The sequence below is a fragment of the Sebastes umbrosus genome, chromosome 5 (assembly GCF_015220745.1).
Source record: "Sebastes umbrosus isolate fSebUmb1 chromosome 5, fSebUmb1.pri, whole genome shotgun sequence".
Lineage (NCBI taxonomy): Eukaryota > Metazoa > Chordata > Actinopteri > Perciformes > Sebastidae > Sebastes > Sebastes umbrosus.
In genome coordinates this window covers 35,936,548-35,961,170 of record NC_051273.1, presented here as the reverse complement: position 1 = coordinate 35,961,170, position 24,623 = coordinate 35,936,548, and the positions used below count along the sequence as shown (strand labels likewise).

General features: G+C 40.5%; 1 protein-coding gene across 3 annotated transcripts in view; it reads left to right on the top strand.

Moving 5' to 3' along the window:
• Window positions 1-24,623, top strand: part of st3gal3a (ST3 beta-galactoside alpha-2,3-sialyltransferase 3a) — a 56,376-nt gene that overhangs the window by 19,084 nt on the left and 12,669 nt on the right. The window contains exons 5-9 of one of the 3 annotated variants that reach the window (XM_037770125.1): window positions 2,905-2,999; window positions 4,975-5,038; window positions 10,045-10,140; window positions 12,900-13,086; window positions 19,523-20,992. In XM_037770125.1, the coding sequence (XP_037626053.1) occupies window positions 2,905-2,999; window positions 4,975-5,038; window positions 10,045-10,140; window positions 12,900-13,086; window positions 19,523-19,645 (565 nt within the window). In that variant the 3' untranslated portion in view covers window positions 19,646-20,992. Of the gene's footprint in view, window positions 1-2,904; window positions 3,000-4,974; window positions 5,039-10,044; window positions 10,141-12,899; window positions 13,087-16,145; window positions 16,455-19,522; window positions 20,993-24,623 lie in introns of those variants that run through there. The other 2 variants (XM_037770126.1, XM_037770124.1) reach the window with 2 other exon arrangements.

Sequence of the window (24,623 nt, the reverse complement as noted above, 5' to 3'; positions counted from 1 at the left end):
CAGACAGAGGGTGAAGCAACATGAACAAGCACAGTCAGGCAGACACTATGAAAAATAATGTAGCATTGTCATGGAAAATATAGGGTGCATCCCCTGACAGTTTAACCAGCACAACATATTCGCGAGGTCCTGCCAGTAAGCTGTTTGTGACTGAGGGGATAGATGGACTGGTACCGCGGGAACGTTTCAGAGTCTTCATATTTTTTAAGAGCCCCGCTCTCGATGAAACACTGACAGAGAGCAGAGGACAGAAGCAGCGTGCCCATAAATGACACCAAAACAAAGTAGCATAGTTTTTTTCTGTTCATTTGGCTTAGGCACTGTGAAGAAAACGCTTATAGTGGCAGAGAAAACCATGATGTTGTATCCACATTTTGGCAAAGTCCACGATATTCCGCATTTAACAATTGATTCCATTTTTATTATCTAATTCTGTGATTCCTTCCATGTTTTCCTTATTGCGGAAATCACAGGGCCCTACACAGTTTCATAACAACACATAACAACACATCAAAACAACACATAGCTTCATAACAATACATCAAAACAACACACAGCTTCATAACAACACATCAAAACAACACATAGCTTAAATAAAAACACATAACAACACAGCAAAACAACACATAGCTTCATAACAACACATAATAACACATAGCTTAAATAAAAACAGATAACAACACATCAAAACAACACATAGCTTCATAACAACACATAACAACACATCAAAACAACACATAGCTTCATAACAACACATCAAAACAACACATAGCTTCATAACAACACATAACAACACATAGCTTAAATAAAAACACATAACAACACATCAAAACAACACATAGCTTCATAACAACACATAGCTTCATAACAACGCATAACAGCACATCAAAACAACACATAGCTTCATAACAACACATAACACATATCTTAAATAAAAACACATAACATCACATTAAAACAACACATAGCTTCATAACAACACATTGCTTAAATAAAAACCCATAACACATAGCTTCATAGCAACACAGCTTCATAACAACACATCAAAACAACACATAGCTTCATAACAACACATAACAACACATAGCTTAAATAAAAACACATAACACATAGCTTCATAGCAACACAGCTTCATAACAACACATCAAAACAACACATAGCTTCATAACAACGCATAACAGCACGTAGCTTAAATAAAAACATAACAATACATAGCTTCATAGCAACACATAACAACACATCAAAAAACACAGCTTCATAACAACGCATAAAAACACATAGCTTCATAACAAAACATAACAACACATAGCTTCATAACAACACATAACAACACATCAAAACAACACAGCTTCATAACAACACATAGCTTAAATAAAAACACATAGCAACGCATGGCTTCATTAAAACACATAACAACACATCAAAACAACACATAGCTTCATAACAACACATAGCTTCATAACAACGCATAACAGCACATCAAAACAACACATAGCTTCATAACAACACATAACACATATCTTAAATAAAAACACATAACATCACATCTCATCAAAACAACACATAGCTTCATAACAACACATTGCTTAAATAAAAACCCATAACACATAGCTTCATAGCAACACAGCTTCATAACAACACATCAAAACAACACATAGCTTCATAACAACGCATAACAACACATCAAAAAAACACAGCTTCATAACAACGCATAACAACACATAGCTTCATAACAAAACATAACAACACATAGCTTCAAAACAACACATAACAACACATCAAAACAACACAGCTTCATAACAACGCATAGCTTGAATAAAAACACATAGCAACGCATGGCTTCATTAAAACACATAACAATACATAGCTTAAATGAAAACACATAACAACACATAGCTTCATAGCAACACATATTAACACATCATAACAACAAACCGTAATCCACTCACGGGAGCACAGGAGCTATTGATGATGATTTTCTCCTTTAGTTGGTCATATATCACGGCTAGTTAGCAATTAAACCCAAAGTTCTATCAAAGTTCAGTGTCGCTTTAACTGTCATTAGAGGTTACTGGCGACCAAGAATTTTATCCAGCGATATCTCTGTCAATTGTACTGGTAATGAAAATATAAATGTACCAATGGGAAGCTGAAGATCTTGCAGTTCAATAGTTGTATTGTTTGTCATTCTATCATGAAGGCAAAATGGGGTGAAGTTTGACCCTGAAGTGACCGTGCTCCTTTTTTTTGGTTTTCACATTTTTCTCAGGTTAAAAGCTTTAAAAAAGCACCCTTAAAAAATAAAGAGGTAAAAAAACATGTCTGAGATCTTCTGACATCTGATCTGATCAGCTTGAACACACCTTGGAAATCACCAAGCGTCAGAAAATCAGTTTTCTGAAACACTTTGGAATATTAACCGCCTATTTGGCGGTACTCAGGCCCCAAATTAGTAGCGCCCCGATATCTATATCTTTTCATAATATATAAACCTACATCTGTGCCAAATGTGTTGCTTTTATCGAAAAATGCACAGTTGTTGCTTAACTGGCCCGCTATAAGTCTTGATAGGGAGGTGAATGGGCTGTGCTTGTCTGCTTCCCAGTTACCACCTTTGAGGTGCCCTTAAGGAAGGCACCTCGTGGCTGTTCCGTGGTCAGACTGGATAACTGCTCCCAGCCTTCTCTGTGTGAAAGTTGCAGCTCTGTCATCTCCCTCACACTTGAGCTTGTTTTGGTGAAGGCTGCGGATTAGCTGGAAACACGATGCTCTAAATCCTCTTAAGCATTCTGCCATTAATCAGTGCATCTCCACACATCAAGGCCATACGGGTCTTGGACAGATATTGCATTGACAAATACCATTTCTTCATTCTTACCTGTTCGAACATGTTTTCTTCAACAGGTTCAACAAACTGGCGCCTATGTTCCTTGACCCAAATTACAAACGATTCTTCAAGATCGGGGATTATTTGCCTCCGTTTGGTGTAAAATCACAAGGTACTGTATGATGACACATTCTTGTCTTTGCAGTTGAAGGTACTACGGATCAACTCAATGTGAGTTGCACTGCATTTCTCACCAGTTAAGACTAGATTTTTTTAATTGCTAGCTGGGAAAATACCCTAGCACTATCAAGACCTCAGTATGCCTCAAACAGGCTAGTTTGTACAACATGTACAACGTGTGTTACCTGTTCTGAATGGCCACATTTGAAGGCGGAGTGAAAAGCCTGCTGTCATGCAGTACTATCCCCCCGGCTGCATCCCACCAACGTTCCAATACCTCTCCAACCATTCTGTCTTTTCTGTGTCTTTGTTGTCTTGTTGTCAAGTTGGGATAATGAAGCACCCTTTGAAACTCTTCAAAGCATTCATGACGTTGCACGCCGTTGTTTACACGAAAAGTGAGAGAAGTAGTTGTGTGAAGAATAAAAAGTAGAGGTTTGAGAGAGAAGTTGAAACCCTGCCTACTTTCACACATCAACCTAACAACCTGGGTACTGTGACCTTAACCATATCTCTGTCATTTTACCGTGCAGTTTTTGTCTTGTATAGTTTTCATATTTTTTATTTTTATTCTTTTCTTATTTTAGTTTAGTTTTTTATATACCTTTTATTATGTATTCTTTTATTTCTCTATTTATCTGTACTACTGCTGTCTTTTTAATGCTGCAACATCCAAATTTCCCAATTAAAGGTCTATCCTATTTATCTTATTCCAGGTTTATCACACACCACACATGGTCCAGCCATGTACGGCGTTCCGACCTGTTGTTGAACTTTGGACAGATCCAGGCTATCTGTTTTCCCCTGCTTCCAGTCTTTATGCTAAGCTAGGCTAACTGTGTCCTGACTCCAGCTCTGTACTTAAAACAAAATCATGAGATTGATATCCATCCTTCATCCAACTCTCAGAAAGAAAGCAAAAAAAGAGTATTATTATTATTATTAGGGCTGTCAAAGTTAACGCGATAATAATGCGTTTAACGCCACCAATTTCTTTAACGCATTAACACAATCAATCTTTTGGAGGTTGTAGCGGGCTCAGATTTAAAGCTTGAGTGAAGATACTGGTATCATATGAAACTAATAAACCTCAGGAATCCATCGGTACCAACCATGTCATACTAGCTTGTCAAGAAGGAGGTTAAATAATGCTCCAAACTTTCGTTAAATTTTGGCGAGGAAAAACTGGCATGTCCATTTTCAAAGGGATCCCTTGACCTCTGACCTCCAGATATGTGAATGTAAATGGGTTCTATGGGTACCCACAAGTCTCCCCTTTACAGACATGCCCACTTTATGATGATCACATGCAGTTTACTGCTTGTTTTTCTCCGGTGTGTGAAATCCTGCAGATGCCGTTAGGAGCACCGGAGGACACAGAGGCACATTTGTTCCACTTCTACCCACTGCAGCTTTAACTATGAACAATCATGCGATTAATCGCAATTAAATATTTTAATTGATTGACGGCCCTAATTATTATATATTTTGTTTGGAACAAATAAATCTCAGAGCTGGATAAATGGATTCATGATGTTATGTTGCTATTTCATAACCTAATGAGTGAAACCTGACGACAGCAGCGGTGCTGTTACAGTCTACCTCTCTCTCGGTTGGCTCTCATCAGGAAGAGAATGTGTTGTTTAAAAATGCTGCTCCCTTTTCTTCACGCCCCCCCGACCCACCTCTGTCCAGTATCACACTATATACATCACTCCCTTGAAGGAGTTAGTGGCCTGTCTATGGACTCCTACCTTGCTCGGCCACCCGTCTTTAATGGTTGTATAACAATGTACCAAGAAGAAGTGTCAGCCCACCCAGCCGCTGGCTCCCAGCCCTGCCTCATTTATCACAGCTAGTCTCGTTGTGCTGGAGGTGAGGGCATCATAGCTGGGTGGAATGTGGAGGCAAGAAATATTTCACTTTCATCTTCATCTTACTTGTCTCTCTCTCTCTCTTACCTGCAGAGAAGATCATAGATATTCTTCTGTCGGCTACTCAGAGCTATGGCCTTGGGGAGGAACTCGACAGGTAAGTTGGTGCTAGTTGTCCCGTCATGCTCTGACCCACACAGTGCATCACAATCACAACATCCCCGTCTTCCATTTTCTCTCAACTCTGTATTTAAAGCTACCATTAGGAGCATTTGTAAACTGTCGACAGAGTCAGGTTATAACTTTAGAGAATGCACACACATTGAGATGCAGATCTGCGGGCTATCGTAGGTAAAAAAACGATAATTACGGAGTCGGGGGAGGGGGGTTATTTTCGGAAAAAAAGCTCTGAGATGAAAGTCGTAAAGCCACGAATTACAAGGAAAAAATAGAAAACCCTAATATTATATAGAAAAATAGTAGAGTGCAAAACCGTGGTAATGAAAAATAGTAGGGGTGTTTTATTAAAGGAGAACCACGCCCATTTTCAAAATGTGTTATTCCAACAGTCTAAGACAGTCCAAAAACATTAGTAAACATGAACAACTTTACCAAATCCAAAAAACTAGTGTTCAAACTCTGACTTGTGATGTCATAGGTCTGGAACGGCTCCATAGATAATGAATTGGGGGAAAAATGTTACAGATGACACAGAGAGCACCCAGGAAGATGCTCTGAGCAGCGTCTCGTTCCCACAGGGTTTAACCTCGTGTCCGTAAATCCGTATAGTAAACGGATTACGCCCCAAGTGTTCAACGCGAGGAAACACCAACGCAGATATGGGAGAGAAGTTACTTGCTACATATAAATAAAACTGTGTTTTTATATCTTTGAGTTACCGTCTGTTATTTGCCGTCCAGTCTGACGTTACATTTTTTCAAAGAGAGAAAAGTTTGACAACATTTTTAGCTAACATTGGTAGCATGTAGGGATGTTAATAATTAACCGTTAACCGATGTTAAAGGGACTGTTTGTAAGAATCAGGAATGTCTTGTTAACAGCGACACCTGTGGCCGTTAAGCCAACGAAAGTCAGCGTCGGGCACGCGCTTGTGCTCGCTCTAAATAGACATGAACGAGCATCGCTCAAAACAGTGAGGAGACACACGTCAGCTAAAAGCACAATATCACTCTATATTTCAGCTGCTTGGCAGTAATGTTAGCTGACCAGACGAAGGTCTCTCCATGAATCAATGCTGATCCTAGTGTTGGCTTTTCCTGCCTCAGCCTCCCGACCACGGCCGGAGGGAACAGGGGAGACACCGGAGTTTTGGTCGGAGACGATAACGTTTTTCTCTGCGGAGCCCCGTCACTTCACAAGACACAGGAAACCTCTGTTGGTCTGGAGGAGCTGCAGCAGTTATTTCTGCACAAACGTCCACTGTACATTCACTAGATATTCTCAGAGCTAAACTAACTCTTCTGCAGTGTGGAGTGTACGCTCATGCACATCTAGAGGTGGAGCGAGCTGAATGAAGGCAGGCAGGCAGAGGAGCAGAGTACAGCAGAGACTCCGGCCCTGGAGACCAAAGCTACGGTCTCCCCCGCGTCCTCCGACCACGGCCAACACTGTTTAACAGACGGGCTTCACTAGATACAACCAAGAGGTTTTGGTGCTTCACTGTAGTTTGTGTTGGAGTCTGAGTCTGAACAGCGTAGCCACATATGCGAGCGCGGCACAGTAACAGTTGGGCACAGCCCCTTAAAAGCGTCAGTGTGTAACTATGGTAACGCAATTTCCTGCACTTCAGCCCTTCTCCTCTTCCAGGAAATCTGTGAAAGCAACAATATATCTGAGTGCAAGCGTACGGTTTGAGCAGAAGCAGAATTAATGCAAGCACCAGCAGGGGCTATTTGAGTGTGAGGACAGGGTTTTTAGGGAAATCAATAGGTCATGCTCTCAAATTGAAAGACCCACACTCTTGAATGAAGATGGGAAAAAAGCTCCATAGCAGGCGCTAAAATGAAGTATTCCAGACAGAGGGTGAAGCGGCAGTATGAGAAAAATAATGTGTTTTTTTAACATTAAAGCATGTAAACATTGCAGTTCTAGTAGAAACCCAAAATACAAGTATGAATCTCAAAATGAGCACGATGTGTCCCCTTTAAATCTCTTTCATCATGTTTATGGATTAACTTCTAAGACAACCATCAGTTTACCTCAACAAGTCCCTCCTCTTGCTAAAGCTCATATTGTTCTCTTGAAATTTCCCTTTTTTGAGAACACATGTAATCCTCTGTATTTTACAAACACGGCATCAAGTCTAGTTCTTCATTTGACCCTCTTGGACTTAAAGTGCTTCATTTGGAAATCAAAAATGTGTCTCTCTTAAGTGTAGCTTCTCTTTATCTGGTGGTTTGTATCCGTATATTTGGCAAAGCCACGCGTTAAATTCTAAACAAACTCTCTGAGCTTTAATGGTGAGTCTGTCCGTGTGCCCTGAAACTCCAACATTAATGACTGGACTCCAGATCAGTTATTGGAGCAACAGTGTTGTTTGACTCCACTTTGTTTTTGTCTTTATATGGACCTCATCAGTCTCACGGACACTGTGTACTGACCCATCAGCCAGCTAAGACCATCAGGAATGTGTTTATTTTTCCTCCCAGAATTAAGCAGCACAGACTAAACACTGGACACATGTTGTACTGAAACTACAATACAATATTATAATCATAATGTTAACCCTAGTGTGACACATTGTTGACTGTGTCTCTTTTAGGGGGGTGTGTACAGGTGGTCTTTAGGGGGAGATAGAAGGTCAACAGTAGATGTCACATAGAAGTGGTGTACATCATCTGAAAGTTGTTCTAGTCATAAATCAGAAATAATTAATTAATTAATTACAGTAATTAGAATAAATTGTGAAAGTGTATAAGGGCTTACAAAATTATAATGAAAGTATGTGATGCTCACTTATGTCTCATAAATTGTTGCAGCAATTATTGGGTTGATACCATGTGTTACACAGATTTGGTGCTAAATTTAACCATTTTTTACACTTCAAGAATTGATAGAAATGATCATTAATCCCTCCAAAATACCACATTAAGACACCAAGACCTTGAGGAACACCATAGAAAAAGCCATGCTGTGATTTGGGATCAAACACTTTTGACATTTGGAGATTTCTGCAAGAATTTCTTTTTTCGGCGATTGGATGGCGAGCACTTCTGTTGTGTAAACTGCTCAGAAACCCCCTTATTGTCAATCTAGCTGGGAAAGCCATCCATCCTCTGAATGCTCTAGGTCTCTAGTTTGATCCATCCATCCTCTGAATGCTCTAGGTCTCTAGTTTGATCCATCCATCCTCTGAATGCTCTAGGTCTTTAGTCTGATCCATCCATCCTCTGAATGCTCTAGGTCTCTAGTCTGATCCATCCATCCTCTGAATGCTCTAGGTCTCTAGTCTGATCCATCCATCCTCTGAATGCTCTAGGTCTCTAGTCTGATCCATCCATCCTCTGAATGCTCTAGGTCTCTAGTCTGATCCATCCTCTGAATGCTCTAGGTCTCTAGTCTGATCCATCCATCCTCTGAATGCTCTAGGTCTCTAGTCTGATCCATCCTCTGAATGCTCTAGGTCTCTAGTCTGATCCATCCATCCTCTGAATGCTCTAGGTCTCTAGTTTGATCCATCCATCCTCTGAATGCTCTAGGTCTCTAGTCTGATCCATCCATCCTCTGAATGCTCTAGGTCTCTAGTTTGATCCATCCATCCTCTGAATGCTCTAGGTCTCTAGTCTGATCCATCCATCCTCTGAATGCTCTAGGTCTCTAGTCTGATCCATCCATCCTCTGAATGCTCTAGGTCTCTAGTCTGATCCATCCATCCTCTGAATGCTCTAGGTCTCTAGTCTGATCCATCCTCTGAATGCTCTAGGTCTCTAGTCTGATCCATCCATCCTCTGAATGCTCTAGGTCTCTAGTCTGATCCATCCTCTGAATGCTCTAGGTCTCTAGTCTGATCCATCCTCTGAATGCCCAGCAGGTCAAAACAGGTCATTTTATACAGTGACGTTGAGTTTGAAAATGATCTCACTACAATGAAATGTCTCCTATGGGGACTTACATTATCACACATGAACACAGTTGAGCTCATTGGATCCACAAGAGTCTCAGCTTTACAGTGATACCCAATTTTTGTAATTCCAAGACTGTTTAGGGAAAAAAGTGCATGTTTTTTGCCCCAAACTGCATGTGATTATCATAAAGTGGTTGTATATAGTTATGATTGGCAATTAACAACACAAAACAATGACAGATATTGTTCAGAAACCCTCACAGGTACTGCATTTAGCATAAAACAAATATGCTCAAATCATAACATGTCAAACTGCAGCCCAACAGGCAACAACAGCTGTCAGTGTGTCAGTGTGTTGACTTGTCTATGACTTGCCCCAAACTGCATGTGATTATCATAAAGTGGGCATGTCTGTAAAGGGGAGACTCGTGGGTACCCATAGAACCCATTTACATTCACACATCTGGAGGTCAGAGGTCAAGAGACCCCTTTGGAAATGGACATGATAGTTTTTCGTGGCCAAAATGTAGCGTAACTTTGTAGCGTTATTTAGCGTTCTTCCTGACATACATGACATGGTCGGTACCAGTGGATTCCTCAGGTTTTCTAGTACCCTGCTACAGCTTCTGAAAAAAGTAAAGCGCCGGCGCACTCAAGGAGTAGAAGAGGTTACGAAAGTTGTTCCCTTTGGAGTTATTTGTTTTTTGTAACCTCTGATACTGATAAACAATAAATTAAAATGATTAGTGATGGAGCCAGTTGCATAATAGGTTGAATAGAAAGCAACTGTGTGTAATCAGGTGATTCTGGAAGGTCCAGCAGGTGGTAAGTTTATTTCCTGGCAAAACCAACACCATGGAGACAAAAGAATATTTGTCAGTTTAACTGAAATGTACCAATCAGAGTAAGGATACCATAATACTGAATATCAGTCAAAGTACAGTCTGTTAATCAGCTGAAATAAAATGACCCAGCTGTAAATCTGTCTTGAGCAGGTCGTCACTAGTGAGGGATTGGGGGGTAAATGACTGGAGTAAAGTAGTACCACATCATAATGGTGCATCTTGTCTGTGTTACAGTATGAACTGTAAGACTTGCATCATCGTAGGGAACGGAGGAATCCTCGCCAACAAGTCTCTGGGACAGAGGATCGATGAGCTCGATGTGGTGGTCAGGTACGCTGTGACACAGAAGTACCAGACACACAGACAGAACACACTGCACTGAGACTTTCTCCTTGAATCAAGGGTCTAAGTATGGAAGACTATATGGGTCATAATTATATTAATAAAAAAGACAATTAAATAAACAAATCAATTAGTAGATTAATAAATTACATACATTAATACAGCGTTATCCTGCTGGAAGTAGACATTAGAACAGTGGTTCTCAATTTTCCTTGAAGCCCCCCTACTCCTCCCATATTTTCTGACGTCATAACCTTAAAAACAAATTACAAATCCTCAAAACACATCCTCATTTTCAATAAAGTGATTCAGCGTATTCAATTTATTCAATTCAATTCAATAAATTGAATTCAATTGACCGATTGAATCGGTTAAGTACTAACCGAGTTAGTTTTTTTTTTTTTATTAAATCAACTTTCTTTATTGAATATAACTCATCTTGCCTCTTTGTGAGCAGCTTTAACAGCAAACAGTTTTTTGACCGCCATGAAAATTTTGTTTTTGACAGGCTAAACGCCAACAAATATGGATTGAAGCAGAATATTTCATGAGATAAAGACATGTTGCGAATTTTGGAAATTATTACATCTACCTTTTTTCAATAAATATTGACTTTTGGACTTCACAAGGCTCTGTAGTTAACTGGAATCTAATTCAACAAAGAGCATAATACTAATAATATTAGTGTAGTCTGATCTTTATCTGCAGAAATACCGGCTTTAAACAGAATGTTGGCTCCTAAGTAGCAAAAACATATAATTTTAAATAGTTTTAGGTACAGACTTTTGTATAAATTATCCAGTAAGGGTGTTATTATGGCTTTAGTTGCACATGTGCAAATCTAATTTTGACAACCTCAGAGCAGACTAATCCTGACACCCCCCGGTGATCTTTGGCGCGCCCCCTAAGGAGGTTTAACTAACTCTAACAACTGCGATCTCTCTAAGTGCTCCTACGACGGTGGTTATCAACTCTGTAAGTCAACCCAGGGTTCCTCAGTCTGGCTGTGAGCGCGTTCACATGAACGGGGCGGTGTTTGCAGCGTCTGACCAATCACAAACATGGACAAGTCTACTGCCAACAGAGCGGCTTATTATACAAATCCAAGAGCAAACTATAATATGAGACAAATGCAAAGAAGTTCAACACATAATCAGACTGAAAGTAACACAGCTGAAGCTGCCAAATGCAGGAAGGACAGCTGGTAAAAAAAAAAAATAACGCTGACTGTGTGAATGCGCAAATTAACATAATATCCCTGTCCCATAAAAAGCATGAGTAGATCTGACTAATAGTGTATTTTATTAAATGAATATGTTGCTTATACGTAGACTAGAATAGAAGAAAGACAGACTTTATTATTCCCTCTGGGGAAACTGTGGTGTAAGACAATTAAACCTTTCAAATGCATCCCCGACCCCGACGGTGTGAATCAGACCTGGGAGCAGATAAAAAGTAAATATAAAAACAGAATTCAAAGCTTTAAGCAGGCTTACTTTCATATCTTATAATCATCCACAGCATACATAAAAGTACCGGTAGCAAAGTAACGCAGGGCAATGCATACGGCCTGCGGGACTGTAAACCCACAACTCTGACTTATTTATCAATTTATTTTTGATTTGCTCCCATGTTTCACACCGTCGGGGTTGTAGCTGAAAGGATAAGGCTAATGTATTGTTATATATGAATACACCAACGCAGCACTTTCATTTATTGGAATACACACTTGTAATTAAAGTCAGATCTATCGTGCTGTAGATGTGGCAGTGATATTATAAACCTGTTGATTTATACAACTCTCCTTCCTGTATTTGTCAGTTTAAACTGTGTTGCTTATAGTCTGATTATGACTGTGACTTCTTCGTATTTCTGTAATATTATCATACGATCTGCTCACTGAGCTCTGATTGGTCAGTAGGAGGTGATTTTATACGAGTTGACCTCTTATCTGGAACATAACCTGCTCCAGACCAGGTTAGCTGTTCAGCAGCAGTTACCATGGCGATCTACCCCGGTAAGAAGTGAACCACCGTCGTAGAACTGAAAACCCTGAAGTTACCTCGCTAACAGCCAAATAATGCTTCGTAGTCCAGACCTCAGACCAGCGTGTGAGAACTACATACAGTCTATATGTGTGACACAGTAGATTTTGTCTGCCTCTCTAACAAGCCACGAGATAAATTAAAGAGGACTTAGCGGGAGAAAAAAAATGTGCTGTTAAAAAAAGGCCATCCTTCAAACAGATCTCTATATTAAAACATATAGAGTAGAGCTGGAGTGGAGATTTATAATGTTAAACATAGTTATTTATCTTGATTTGGATATTTAATTGCTTATTCATTTATTTTATTGCCCACTTATTGATTTAGGGAGAGGTTTTAATTGATTTAACTCTTTATTAATATAATTGATCACTTGTTTATTTCGTTGCCTATTTATTTATTTCTTTGTTTGTCCATTTTATTATATAATAATGAGCCATCTGGTCTTCAATATCCAAGGACAGACGGTGTCATATGTTGTACACGTTCTAAAGCAGTGATGATGGGCTTTATGTATTTATAAAAATGTACTTGATGTAACTCGACTACTGTCATAATAGTCATGAAGACATTGTTTCAACTTTTGTATTTGTCGATTTTGACAAATGTTGTACAATTGCAGATGAAAATGAAAAGTATTACCCAGTTGTGATTATTGTGGAGAGGGCATTTTATGATTGATTCTGCAGCGGTGTGTTGCAGGTTAAATGAGGCCCCAGTGAGAGGCTTTGAGAAAGACGTCGGCTCCAAGACCACCATGAGGATCACCTATCCAGAGGGGGCCATCCAGAAGACTGAACGCTACGAGACCGAGTCCCTGTTTGTCCTCTCTGCCTTCAAAGCTCTGGACTTCAAGTGGCTCCGACACATGGTGTTCAACCAGAGGCTGGTAAGGCAGCTGATGACTCTTGAGTTTGACGGTTGGTGATAGGGATGGATAGCGAGACTGTTTCCATCCACCTGTTTTTATGCAGATTTCTGATTTGTACATTGAAAAACACCAAGAATTCTCAAATATCACAACATTTTTTTGAAAAAGTCAGAAACAGAAGGCTGACGGAAACCAATTTTTAGCGTGGCTCTATTGATGGCACCGCTTTGGTCCACACTGAAATTTCTGAAAAACTGTCGGATGGATTGGCCTTAAATTTGTTGCAGATATTCATAGGTTGCTTTCCATTTGGCTAACATGGCTCCCCGCTTCCCTCACTCGCATTCATTCATCAACTTGGCTCCTCCCAGCGGGGATGAGAGAGAGAGTGTGTTTTTACCACCCTCGCTCACTGCAGCGTTATTTTGAGGACCCACAGCACCTCAACTGTCAAATGAGTAGAAATAAGTAACGCTAACAGTTTAAAAGAAAAACACCTGGCATCTGATGGCTAATGCTCCAGTACTGATTATAGGTATACTGAGGCGTCAGCGCGCCACACAATATAACTGATAGAAATAACACAAATTGACATTAGATTTGATTTAGAATTCGGGCTGTCAAAGTTAACGTGATAATAACGCGTTAAAGTAAATCAATATTTTGGAGGTTGTAGCGGGTTCAGTTTTAAAGCTAGAAGATCATGGCATCATCTCATCTCATCTTCAACCTCTTATCCTGGGGTTGGGTCGCAGGGGCAACAGCTCTAGCAGAGGACCCCACACTTCCTTTTGCCGGGCCACGTTAACCAGCTCTGACTGGGGGATCCCGAGGCATCATATGAAACTATAAAACCTCAGGAATCCATTAGTACCAACCATGTCAGCTTGTCGCAATGAAGGTTTAATTACGCTCCAAACTTACGCTAAATTTTAGCGAGGAAAAACTGGCATGGCCATTTCCAAAGGGGTCCCTTGACCTCTGACCTCCAGATATGTGAATGTAAATGGGTTCTATGGGTACCCACGAGTCTCCCCTTTACAGACATGCCCACTTTATGATAATCACATGCAGTTTGGGGCAAGTCATAGTCAAGTCAGCACACTGACACACTGACAGCTGTTGTTGCCTGTTGGGCTGCAGTTTGCCATGTTATGATTTGGGCATATTGTTTTATGCTAAATGCAGTACCTGTGAGGGTTTCTGGACAATATCTGTCATTGTTTTGTGTTGTTAACTGACTTTCAATAATAAATATATACATACATTTGCATAAAGCAGCATATTTGTCCACTACCATGGTGATAAGAGTATTAAATACTTGACAGATCTCCTTTAAGGTACATTTTGAACAGATAAAAAATGTGTGATTAATTTACGATTAATCACGATTAACTATTTTAATCGATTGACAGCCCTAAAATAAACATATAATACCATCATTTTGTTCTGCCATGTTATGTGACAAATGTGTTTCGGTAACTTGGTAGTTTAATAATGTTTAAAAGGAAGGAGGGAAACAGCACCGACTTCCTATATGTTTGCTGAAGTGATGGCCATGATGAATAAATATGCACACACATGCTGGGCACCTGAGTGGGTTTCCTGCTTGTTTACATAACAATACATTGTGGCATGCAAAAGCCTGTGGCACTCGAAACCAGAGGAAACAGCAGCAGGGTGCAGGCAGTTCCTCTGTGGGCTAAAAGTGAAGAGAAACTATAGCAGGAGGGGAGGAGAGAGGGAAGTCTGTGAGCCAGGTGAGCAGAGAAATGGAAAGGCAGCCTGGGGAGTTGTAGGGAGGGCCAGGACGGTGACATGTAGGTCTTGACTGATCATAGAGAGAAATATAGAAAGGCAGATGGTTGCAGAGGGATATTCTATTCTCCGAGACAGTTGAGATGTAGATAATCCAGCAAGAGTGCAATTTAGAGGGATAGTTTGGGTGTTCTGAAGAGGGTTTGTATAAGGTACTTCTCCATAGTCAGTGTATTACCTACAGTAGATGGCGGTCGGCACGCCCCCAGCTTGGCGAAACAGAGAGGAGTACCAGCATGGGAGCAAAGCAATGTACTGCTGTGGATGGGGGCAGCAGCAAAATGTATTTTAGACACCTAAAAGAAAGGCTCACTTATAAAAAATCAATATCAGTTTATGTGTACGCTATATTTAGAGTATTTTCACCACTTTACCTTGCCGTCAGACATATATGCAAATATGCTGCTTTATGCAAATGTATGTATATATTTATTATTGGAAATCAATTAACAACACAAAAACAATGACAGATATTGTCCAGAAACCCTCACAGGTACTGCATTTAGCATAAAACAATATGCTCAAATCATAACATGGCAAACTGCAGCCCAACAGGCAACAACAGCTGTCAGTGTGTCAGTGTGCTGACTTGACTATGACTTGCCTCAAACTGCATGTGATTATCATAAAGTGGGAATGTCTGTAAAGGGGAGACTCGTGGGTACCCGTAGAACCCATTTACATTCACTGATCTGGAGGTCAGAGGTCAAGGGACACCTTTGAAAATAGCCATGACAGGGTTCCTCGCCAAAATTTAGCGTATGTTTGGAGCGTTATTTAACCTCCTTCTCGACAAGCTAGTATGACATGGTTGGTACCGATGGTATGATACCGGTATCTTCGCTCTAGCTTTAAAACTGAGCTCGCTACAATCTTAAAAACGCAAGATTTCCCCCTGATTGTCTGAATAAATCGTTGGATTTGTCGCTAGTCACTTTTCGTAATAAAGTTGCTAATCGGGTCCAGCAAGAAAGCTACTGGCCGATAGCCGGTTGTTTGGGAACAGAGTTGTTAATACCTCCACGGTACAGGTTGACAGCATACAGCCCATGGGTGGATTATAAGATTATAAAAGTGATGAATACAGCATACAGCTAGCAGAGTCTAATGCACGTTCATTATGCCGAGGAAAATAACTCTGGATTCAGCTGTTAGTTCATTTTACAACTTTAAGGACATCATGATTTAAATGAGGGCTATTTAAGTGTTCCTACTGGGAAGTTGATTTATCTCGAAAATAATTATCCTCTGATTTACAGACGTCTCTTTCTACATCCATGGCCACGAACTTATTGGTGTTTTCAGTCCAAAATGGCGGCAGCACTACCGCAGCACCATCTAGCAACTATTGACAAAAAAGCACCAGAGTTTTGTCTCTTTTCTTCTAGACTCTTTGCCGGTGCTCTGCCCTCTGGTTCCATCACAGTTAGTTTTGTAGTTTGGTGATTTTTAAACTGTAAATGTGTTCTGTGTACAATGAGCAGTCTTAAAACGAAGGGAGATCAACTAGCAAAAATAGAATCTATTAATATATATTAATGAGTTTGTTTTCTTTAGTGTATTATCTGAAAATAAGAATCATGTTTTCGTTAGCTTAGAATGAGCCGTTTATATCTACGTATGGACCGGGTTCCTTTTCATGGAGCCGGCCGCCATGTTTTCTACAGTAGCCCAGAACGGACAAACCAAACACTGGCTCTAGAGAGGGCCGGCCGCGTTTTTGCGTCGGCCACCGTAGTTCTCCTTCACGCTTGGCACACCGGAGAAATTTCAATTTGGTTGCAATCTGTAACCTCACCGCCAGGTGCCACCAAATCCTACACACTGACCCTTTAAAATTGGTCTGATGATTTGAATCATCAACCTTTAGGGGGCAGCCCTACTCATTGGCTGACGATGATGCACACACTCCACAGAGGAGAGGAGATTGGGTATGTGGAGAGGCCTGCTGCTCATTACAGATGCTCATACCTTGGATTGTAGTACAGAGGGAGGGTTACCTGTGTGTGTGTGTGTGTGTGTGTGTGTGTGTTAAAGTAATAATTACAGACCTGTTTATCAATATTATCCTTCCGTTTAGGCCTTTAGTAGTTATTATAAGCCTCAACATCAACCAGGATACCGAGGCTGCCTCCTCTGCTGTCACATTTGCATGCCTCTGTTCCAACAACTGGCTGTGGGTACAGGCTTTATGGTCGGACATGCTTGAGTGGGAACACATTCCTGCAGCCCGAGTCACAACATACCTGCTTTGTACTCCCTCTCCATTCCTCCCTGACAGGAAAACAAACGGGGTCAAATGTTCATAGATCTCTAAATAGATATAAATAAGAGGATAAAAGCAAGTAATGGCTGATACTGTGATCAACTGGTCGATTCTCTGTAAAAGACTCACCTCATCACTCTTTTGGTCTTGTTGAACTACAAATACACACAGTGGTAGAGGATGGTCAGAGAGTGGTGCTTCCTCTACCCCACGGACAGTCACAGACAGACAGACACTAGCTAGAGCTGCTGGAAAAGCAACAGTCAGCCACAGCTAAAAATGAGAACTCTGAATGTTGACCCTTTGCCAGTAAGAGAGTGAGGAGAGATAAAAGATTTGAAGATGTGTTTGTGTCAAAGCTTACTGAATCCTGGTAGAAAACACTGGCAGATCTGATACCCTTGTATTTGTCCTACCCCATTTATATCAATGAAAGTAGAGTAAATATAGTGCCATGCAATTTAACAGTAACACAAACATTACAATTAATCACCAACGCTCTAAAACAGTTTGAACAAAAACTTTAAACTACTTTATAGTAGGGGTTGAACGGTTCACTAAATTACCGGTTGGGTTCATATCACGGTTTTGGGGTCACAGTTTTCGGTTCGTTCGGTACATTTCTGTTACAGCGAGGAGGTCATGTTCTGATTTCAACATGCTTTTCATTTATTTGGCAAAAATAAGTTAACAAATGTTTACCTTAACAAAAGTATGGCTTCCATAAGGAACATAAACACTTCTTCATTGACATATCTTAATAGAAAGAATACTCTAGGTCGTCTACAGTCATTAGTACAAACAAAAAAATGCAGCTTTGTTATTTTCATATAAATATGATGAAATTATAAACTAAGACCATCAACATAAATTGAAGCATAAGCTCAACCAGAACTATGCTAAAAAAAAAGTATAGCTTTTTATCTCCCACTCATTCAACAGTGGCTCATTGGTCATAATTCTTACTATTACAGTCTGTGATGTAAATGTAATGTTCCATCTTAAGGCTGTTGGTAAATCCTCAACTGCTGCTTCTGCTAGTTTATAGTTTATAGTTTATAGTTTATAGTTTCTACAGGGCAGGCACAACAGACTAACATTCATACGTGAAGGCTCACGCTCTTTGACCATCTGCTTTAATTCTGTATAGTTTATGATGGCGTATGGTCGTATATGCAGCGATAAACACTCTTATAGCATTAGAGATTACTTTATCACGGTGTGAATCTGCAGTGGGAGGCTGTCTGAACACTGCGGGGGGGAACGGACTCTCCGTCCAGTCTGCTTTTGAATCGCTCCGCTGATCGACACATTCGGGCGATGCCGTCGTAATGAAATGTTTCAAGTGTCCACATATAAACCCAACTTCAGTTGAACAATGTCGGCGTACAGTTTGACACAAATTTGAACCCATTTACATTCACATATCTGGAGGTCAGAGGTCAAGGGACCCCTTTGAAAATGGATATGACTGTTTTTCCTCTCCAAAATTTAGTGTAAGTTTGGAGCGTTATTTAACTTCCTTCCTGTCCAGCCAGTACGACATGGTTGGTACCGATGGATTCATCAGGGTCTAGTTTTAAAAAGCTTTAAAACTGCAAGTTGTGTTAACGCGTTAAATAAATTAGTGGTGTTAAAACTAATTTGCGTTAACTCGTTATTATCACGTTAACTTTGACAGCCCTATTTAAAACATTATAACCTTCACTAAGGGAGGATTTCTTGCTGGGCTGTTGTTTTAGACTGCATTAGTTTTAGCCAGGTGGTCATTGACTAAAAACACATAAATATTTATTTTAAAAAAACACGATTACTATAGCCTGTGATAGGAGGTACTGTACCATATAGTCATTGTTGGTATTCTTATAAGCTGCTTTGATAGGCAAACATAAATGTTTAAGATAATTTGTCAATCAAGACACTCTATAACTATATATATATGACATAATATAATGATTGGCTGCAGAGTGTCCATTAATTCCTGATAATGGACACCTACTAAGTAGTTCCAGTGAAAAGTTCTGTTCAGCGTTCTACAGTAATACGCTGGCTACAAAAATATCTGAATATCTTATTTACAACACTGAGTGTTAAGGTCTTTGCACAACAAGTCCATTTTCCATGGACGGTGGCTCTGAGTGGTCAAACAACCCTCTTTTGCCTTTTGACAGATGCGAAAAAACACAGAAAATCGAACCTGTTTGGAAAACTTTAATGACGGACGAAAGTTTGTGATTTAGTGTATAAACATGATTGACATAACGTGAGGTTGTACTTATTTTTAAACGTGCAACAATTTTGGATGAGAAACACGGACTTGGTGTGCAAAGACCTTCAGTCCTTCAGCATCTCATCCTCTGAACTCCACAGGGTGGCGACTGGAACACACAAACTGCAAGAAGTCCGTTCCACTGCTCCTCTGAACTTCCTGATACGTTGTATCACATCTCACACACATCCCGGTCACTGTTTGACTTGCCCGTGATATCTTGATATTGCTTTGGGGACAATGACATGGCTGGACAGCTAGCTAGTCTTGTTGTTAAACATACTGTCAAATTATATTTACTGTTTTTCAACCGTACGCAGTCTGATTGATTTTGAATCTAGCTATCATAAACGTTAGCATTCTGGCTCATAGCTGAGCTAAAGGGTTCTATGAACTGAGAGGACTAGAAATATCTCCCGTTGCTAAGTCGTAGAGAAGGTTCATCCTATTTACTGGAGTAGTGAACAATGTTTCCATTGCATATGAACATTATGGGATGGTAATGGTTGTTCCAGGTATTAGCAAACCCTCAGGTGTTACCAGGGAAACAGATTCATGGCTTGTGAAAAACTTTAGATTTTGGTTGTAAAATGAATGAAAATATAAAAAATGACTGGTCTTAATTTGTTTTTCTTTGTCAAGTGACCATGGTATAAGCAGGATAATGCCCTTAGATGTGTCCATAATCAGGATTTAAAGGACTTTGCGGAGGCAACCGTTCTGGCCTTTCCGTCGTCCATTAATTCCTGATAATGGACACCTCATCGGGCATTATCCCTTACTTGATGTACACCGAACAGCAGGACAGCTTGTTTAATCAGTTAGCTTTCCACATATTGACCTGGAGGGAGAAGAGATGAATACACTCATGTTTCTGTTTATCCTTAGGTTTACCAGCAAAAACACATTTTTAACAAACATATTTGTAAAGATACTCAAGGTATACCTCAGATATTTTATTCCATTGCTTAGTTTTGATTGGTGCACCTTTTGGAGAAGTGGTGGGAACATTTGTTTGCCCTTTGCCAGTACTGGACTCTTAGTACTGACACTCCCCTGATGTCTAACAAACATGCCTCTCCAACTCCAGCCAGAGGGCTGTGAGTGGGGAGTAGGAGACTTCAGCTCTGATGCACATCAGAAAGCAGCTGTCAGTCTACTACAGCACTGGAGGCAGAGAGGGAAGCCAGGGCTTCATGTGGCAATCACCAGGGTGGTCCTACTCCTGGATCACATTTCACCTCCACGACAGGTGGAAGCACTGACAGCCTGTACGCTGTTGCAGCTGCATTGCAACATCCCCCTACCTTTTGTTGTCAACAGACAGGCCCATGTCTTGTCTACAGTGGAACTGACAAACACAGTTTTTTAGCTAATGCTGCCATCCACAGCAGCTCTCAACACACTCCATCACATTATCCTGCCCTGTCTCCTGAAAATGACGTTCCCATACAACTGAACTGCGTTGTTAATCACGTTTCGAGGGAAACTTGTTTTGTTGCGGATAACGTTTGTTCTCGATGTCTCAACACAAATCCATCTGTGTAGGGAGGAGGTTGGGGAGGTTGATTGGTCAAACAAACACAGGACTTTCACCCAGGAGACCTCCGTTCATGTCCCGTGTGAAACTAGAAAATCAACATTCACTTATTTTAATTTACATCCGTAGCTTAAAGCTGATGTAGGTGAGATTGGAGCAAATATGATTTTAAAAGGTTATTTTTATAAAACGGTTTCTATATCGTGACAGTAGTACATGAAACAGGTAACCTGAAAAAAATCATGTTCCCCTGTGTCCCCCGGTGCTCCTAACGACATCTGCAAGATTTCACAGACCGGAGGAAAACAAGCAGTAAGAGCTGATCTGAGGTCCGCTGTCCAGCTGCCGTCTATGAGAGCCGGCTGTCAATCACTCACAAACTCCAATGAAACGGTCAAACTAGCCAGCGCTGATCAAATATGAATCAATATTCTGTTACGTTAATGTCTATTTCTCACCTCAAATGTTTTCAGAATCATCTTGTAGTGCACGGTTTAGCTGTAAAATGAGAATGTTTGTGACGCCGCTGCCATTGTGAAATCCGGTGAAGGAACGCCAAGTTCCGGTCACATGACCGGAGCACAGCCAATAGGAACGCTCTCTCTCTGAAATGACCTGTGATTGGTCAAAGTGTCCCGTCACGCGCTAGATGTTCTAAAGCCTGAAAACAGAGCCATGATGAGGAGCAGAAGTCTAGTTTTCTCTCAGAACACTTGAATTACAATATGCTGAAAGGTTATTATGGAATTTTTGCCCAATGATGCCAAAAATATACTGACTACTGCAGCTTTAATAATGTAACAAACGTAGTCATTTTAAGCCAAACCATGATGTGTTTTAACTGAACCTAACAAAGTAGTTTTGTTGCGTTTTTTGTTTTGTTTTGTTTCAATTTACAACTTAAACCACATGATTAAAACTGTTTAAAACTGTTTAAAACTGTTTAAAACTGTTAAAAACTGCGACCGTAAAAATACATTTTCCTCGAAATGTAATTGAGAATGCAATTTAGTTGTATGAGTTGTTTTCCTAACACGAGATGATGCAGTCACAATCTTTGGAATCCGTCGACATGGTTAGACTTTACAGGCGTAAATCTGAAAACAAAATTGCACTGGTAGTATCCTTTTAATATAGGAATACTTCACCCAAATGGTTTGCATCAGTTAGCTGCCTGGAATGATGCACAGAATGTTTGTACTTGCGATACTTCATTAAAAAGTGTCAGCCATTTCCGTTTCTTGTTTTATTTTGTTTCAGTTGACAACGTTGATTAAACCACGTGAGTAAAACTGTGACCGTAATCCGGGAGAAAATACACTTCCCTCGAAATGTAATTGAGAATGCAATTGAGTCGTACGGGGACGTAATTTTGTGGGACACAGGGTTGCATTATCGCTGTGGCGTGTTTTTACACTTCCAGTCTAGTCTATTTTTTATTTCACACATGCTTAAACATGCTGGTAAAACCCACACTCCATTTTCATTGCCAAGCAACCAGAAAACAAAGAGCATTGCTCCTCAAATTGCTTTCTTTGTGTGTATGAATGAATTTACAAGTTTGTCAGTTAGTTATTTGTGGTATCCTCTGCAATGTTGCCACAATCAGGATGAAGTCGGAAAACCTGCATGATTTAATGATGATAGATTTGATTGTCTACAGTAGACCTTGTGTCAGTGTATCCATAAGGGCCTCAATATGCTTTCAATGAAGTGCTAGTTGTATCGTCCAACAGTGTCTGAACCCCCTCCCTTTACACCTTCCTGACATCAGAATTATGGGGCTGCAACTTCCCGTAACAGACAATCCAACAACCACACCCACTTTACACAGTGATTGGTTCAAACTTCTCTCTCTTTTTTTTTCATTCTTCATGCACCTATATCTGTCACTTTCTGTGCGTACAACTGAGTGCAACACAATGAATGCTTTCTGAGAGAGATTGGGATTGAGACACACAAACAGCACAAGACGTGTTGTTTGTTGGCAGTGTGTAAAGGCAGTACAGGTGTAACATTTGACACTGAATAAACAGTAATAGTGTTAAAGGACTTTGAAAACGATGAGACCGGCTTTATTTACAACAACACTTCAGGACGGTAGATCAAGTTCCACCCCCTAAAGCAGGGGAGTTCAGACAACACACCAGCACACACACACACACACACACACACACACACACACACACTCATTAGTTATGAATGGACAAGTGTTGGCTGGAGGAAAACTGATTGCCCTAAGATAAGGAAAGTGGCAAAGACACTGAGAGCTGGCATTGTGCTGTACTGTAAGGACACAAATGATATCCATCATGGCTGACTTGGTTCTGTGGACAAAGTATTTTCCACAGGAAGCATCAACAAATGGATTTGATATTATATTAGAAGAGAAGAACCCTGCAGTTCTTATCTTATCTTAAATCCCACACAGAATCTTTGTCAGTTTTTTAGAATTACTTTTTAATGATAGAACAAGATTCTACAGCTATGCTAGCAGCTCTGTGAGGCTGTACCAGTAGGCAGTCTCAAGGTTTGAGAAGTGAAGCCAATGCTACGTGCCTTTTAAACTTGCATTCTTTCTAACAGCCAGCAGGGGGCGACTCCTCTGGTTGCTAAAAGAAGTCTGATTGTATAGAAGTCTATGAGAAAATGAGCCTACTTCTCACTTGATTTATTACCTCAGTAAACATTGTAAACATGAGTTTATGTTCTCAATCACTAGTTTCAAGTCTTCTTCAATACAGCATGATGTTCATTTAGTAAATTATGGTCCCATTTAGAGTCAGATAAACCATAAAGCAGGGGATGCTTTAGGACGGGGCTACCTTGTGATTGACAGGTTGCTACCACGGCGTTGTCCGGTCTGGGAGTTTTCACAGTGTGTTTTCAGTTCATGAAAGTTGTAACAGTTGTACGTAGCTCCACCCTCTCATGTCACTTCTGGTTGCAAAAACGATGGCGACAGCCAAAAGCCAAGATGCGACGGCCAAAATGCCGAACTCGAGGCTTCAGAACCGTAGTCCACAAACCAATGGGTGATGTCACGGTGACTTTCTCCACTTCTTTTATCGTCTATGAGCTCTACGTCGGCACAGCAGTGCTTTGAGCTAAATGCTAACATCAGCATGCTAACATTGACAATGACAGTGCTAACATGCTGATGATTAGCAGGTCATATTCAGTAGCTCAGTCTGTAGGGACGTGGCTCTAGTGGCTATAGACTTAATCTTGTTAATGACATACAGTATATCCTAAATGTCCCAAACATACACTGTATATAAAGACGGACGACGTGTCTCCACTTCCTCCCACTGTACAGAAGCCAAAATATCCCGGATACGGGAGTTGCCATCTTGAGATTTTGACGTCATTTGGAGCCAGAGTCTGCACAGCAGTGATCGGGCGGTGGAGTCGCGGTATCGAGGTCACCCGAACCAATCGCGAGCCGAGCACGGTCGCAACTCGTCAGCAAGAGAGACTCACAGCTGTCAATCATGATGTCTCACCCTCTTTTTATAGCATCAAATAACTAATTAAAACCAAACTTATCAGAAAAATGAACACTTGAGCATACATCAGCGTGATAAGAACTACCTAAAATGACAGAAACCATCTTTGGGAAAAATGTATTTGACGTGTACTTTGACTTTTTAGTTTGGCCC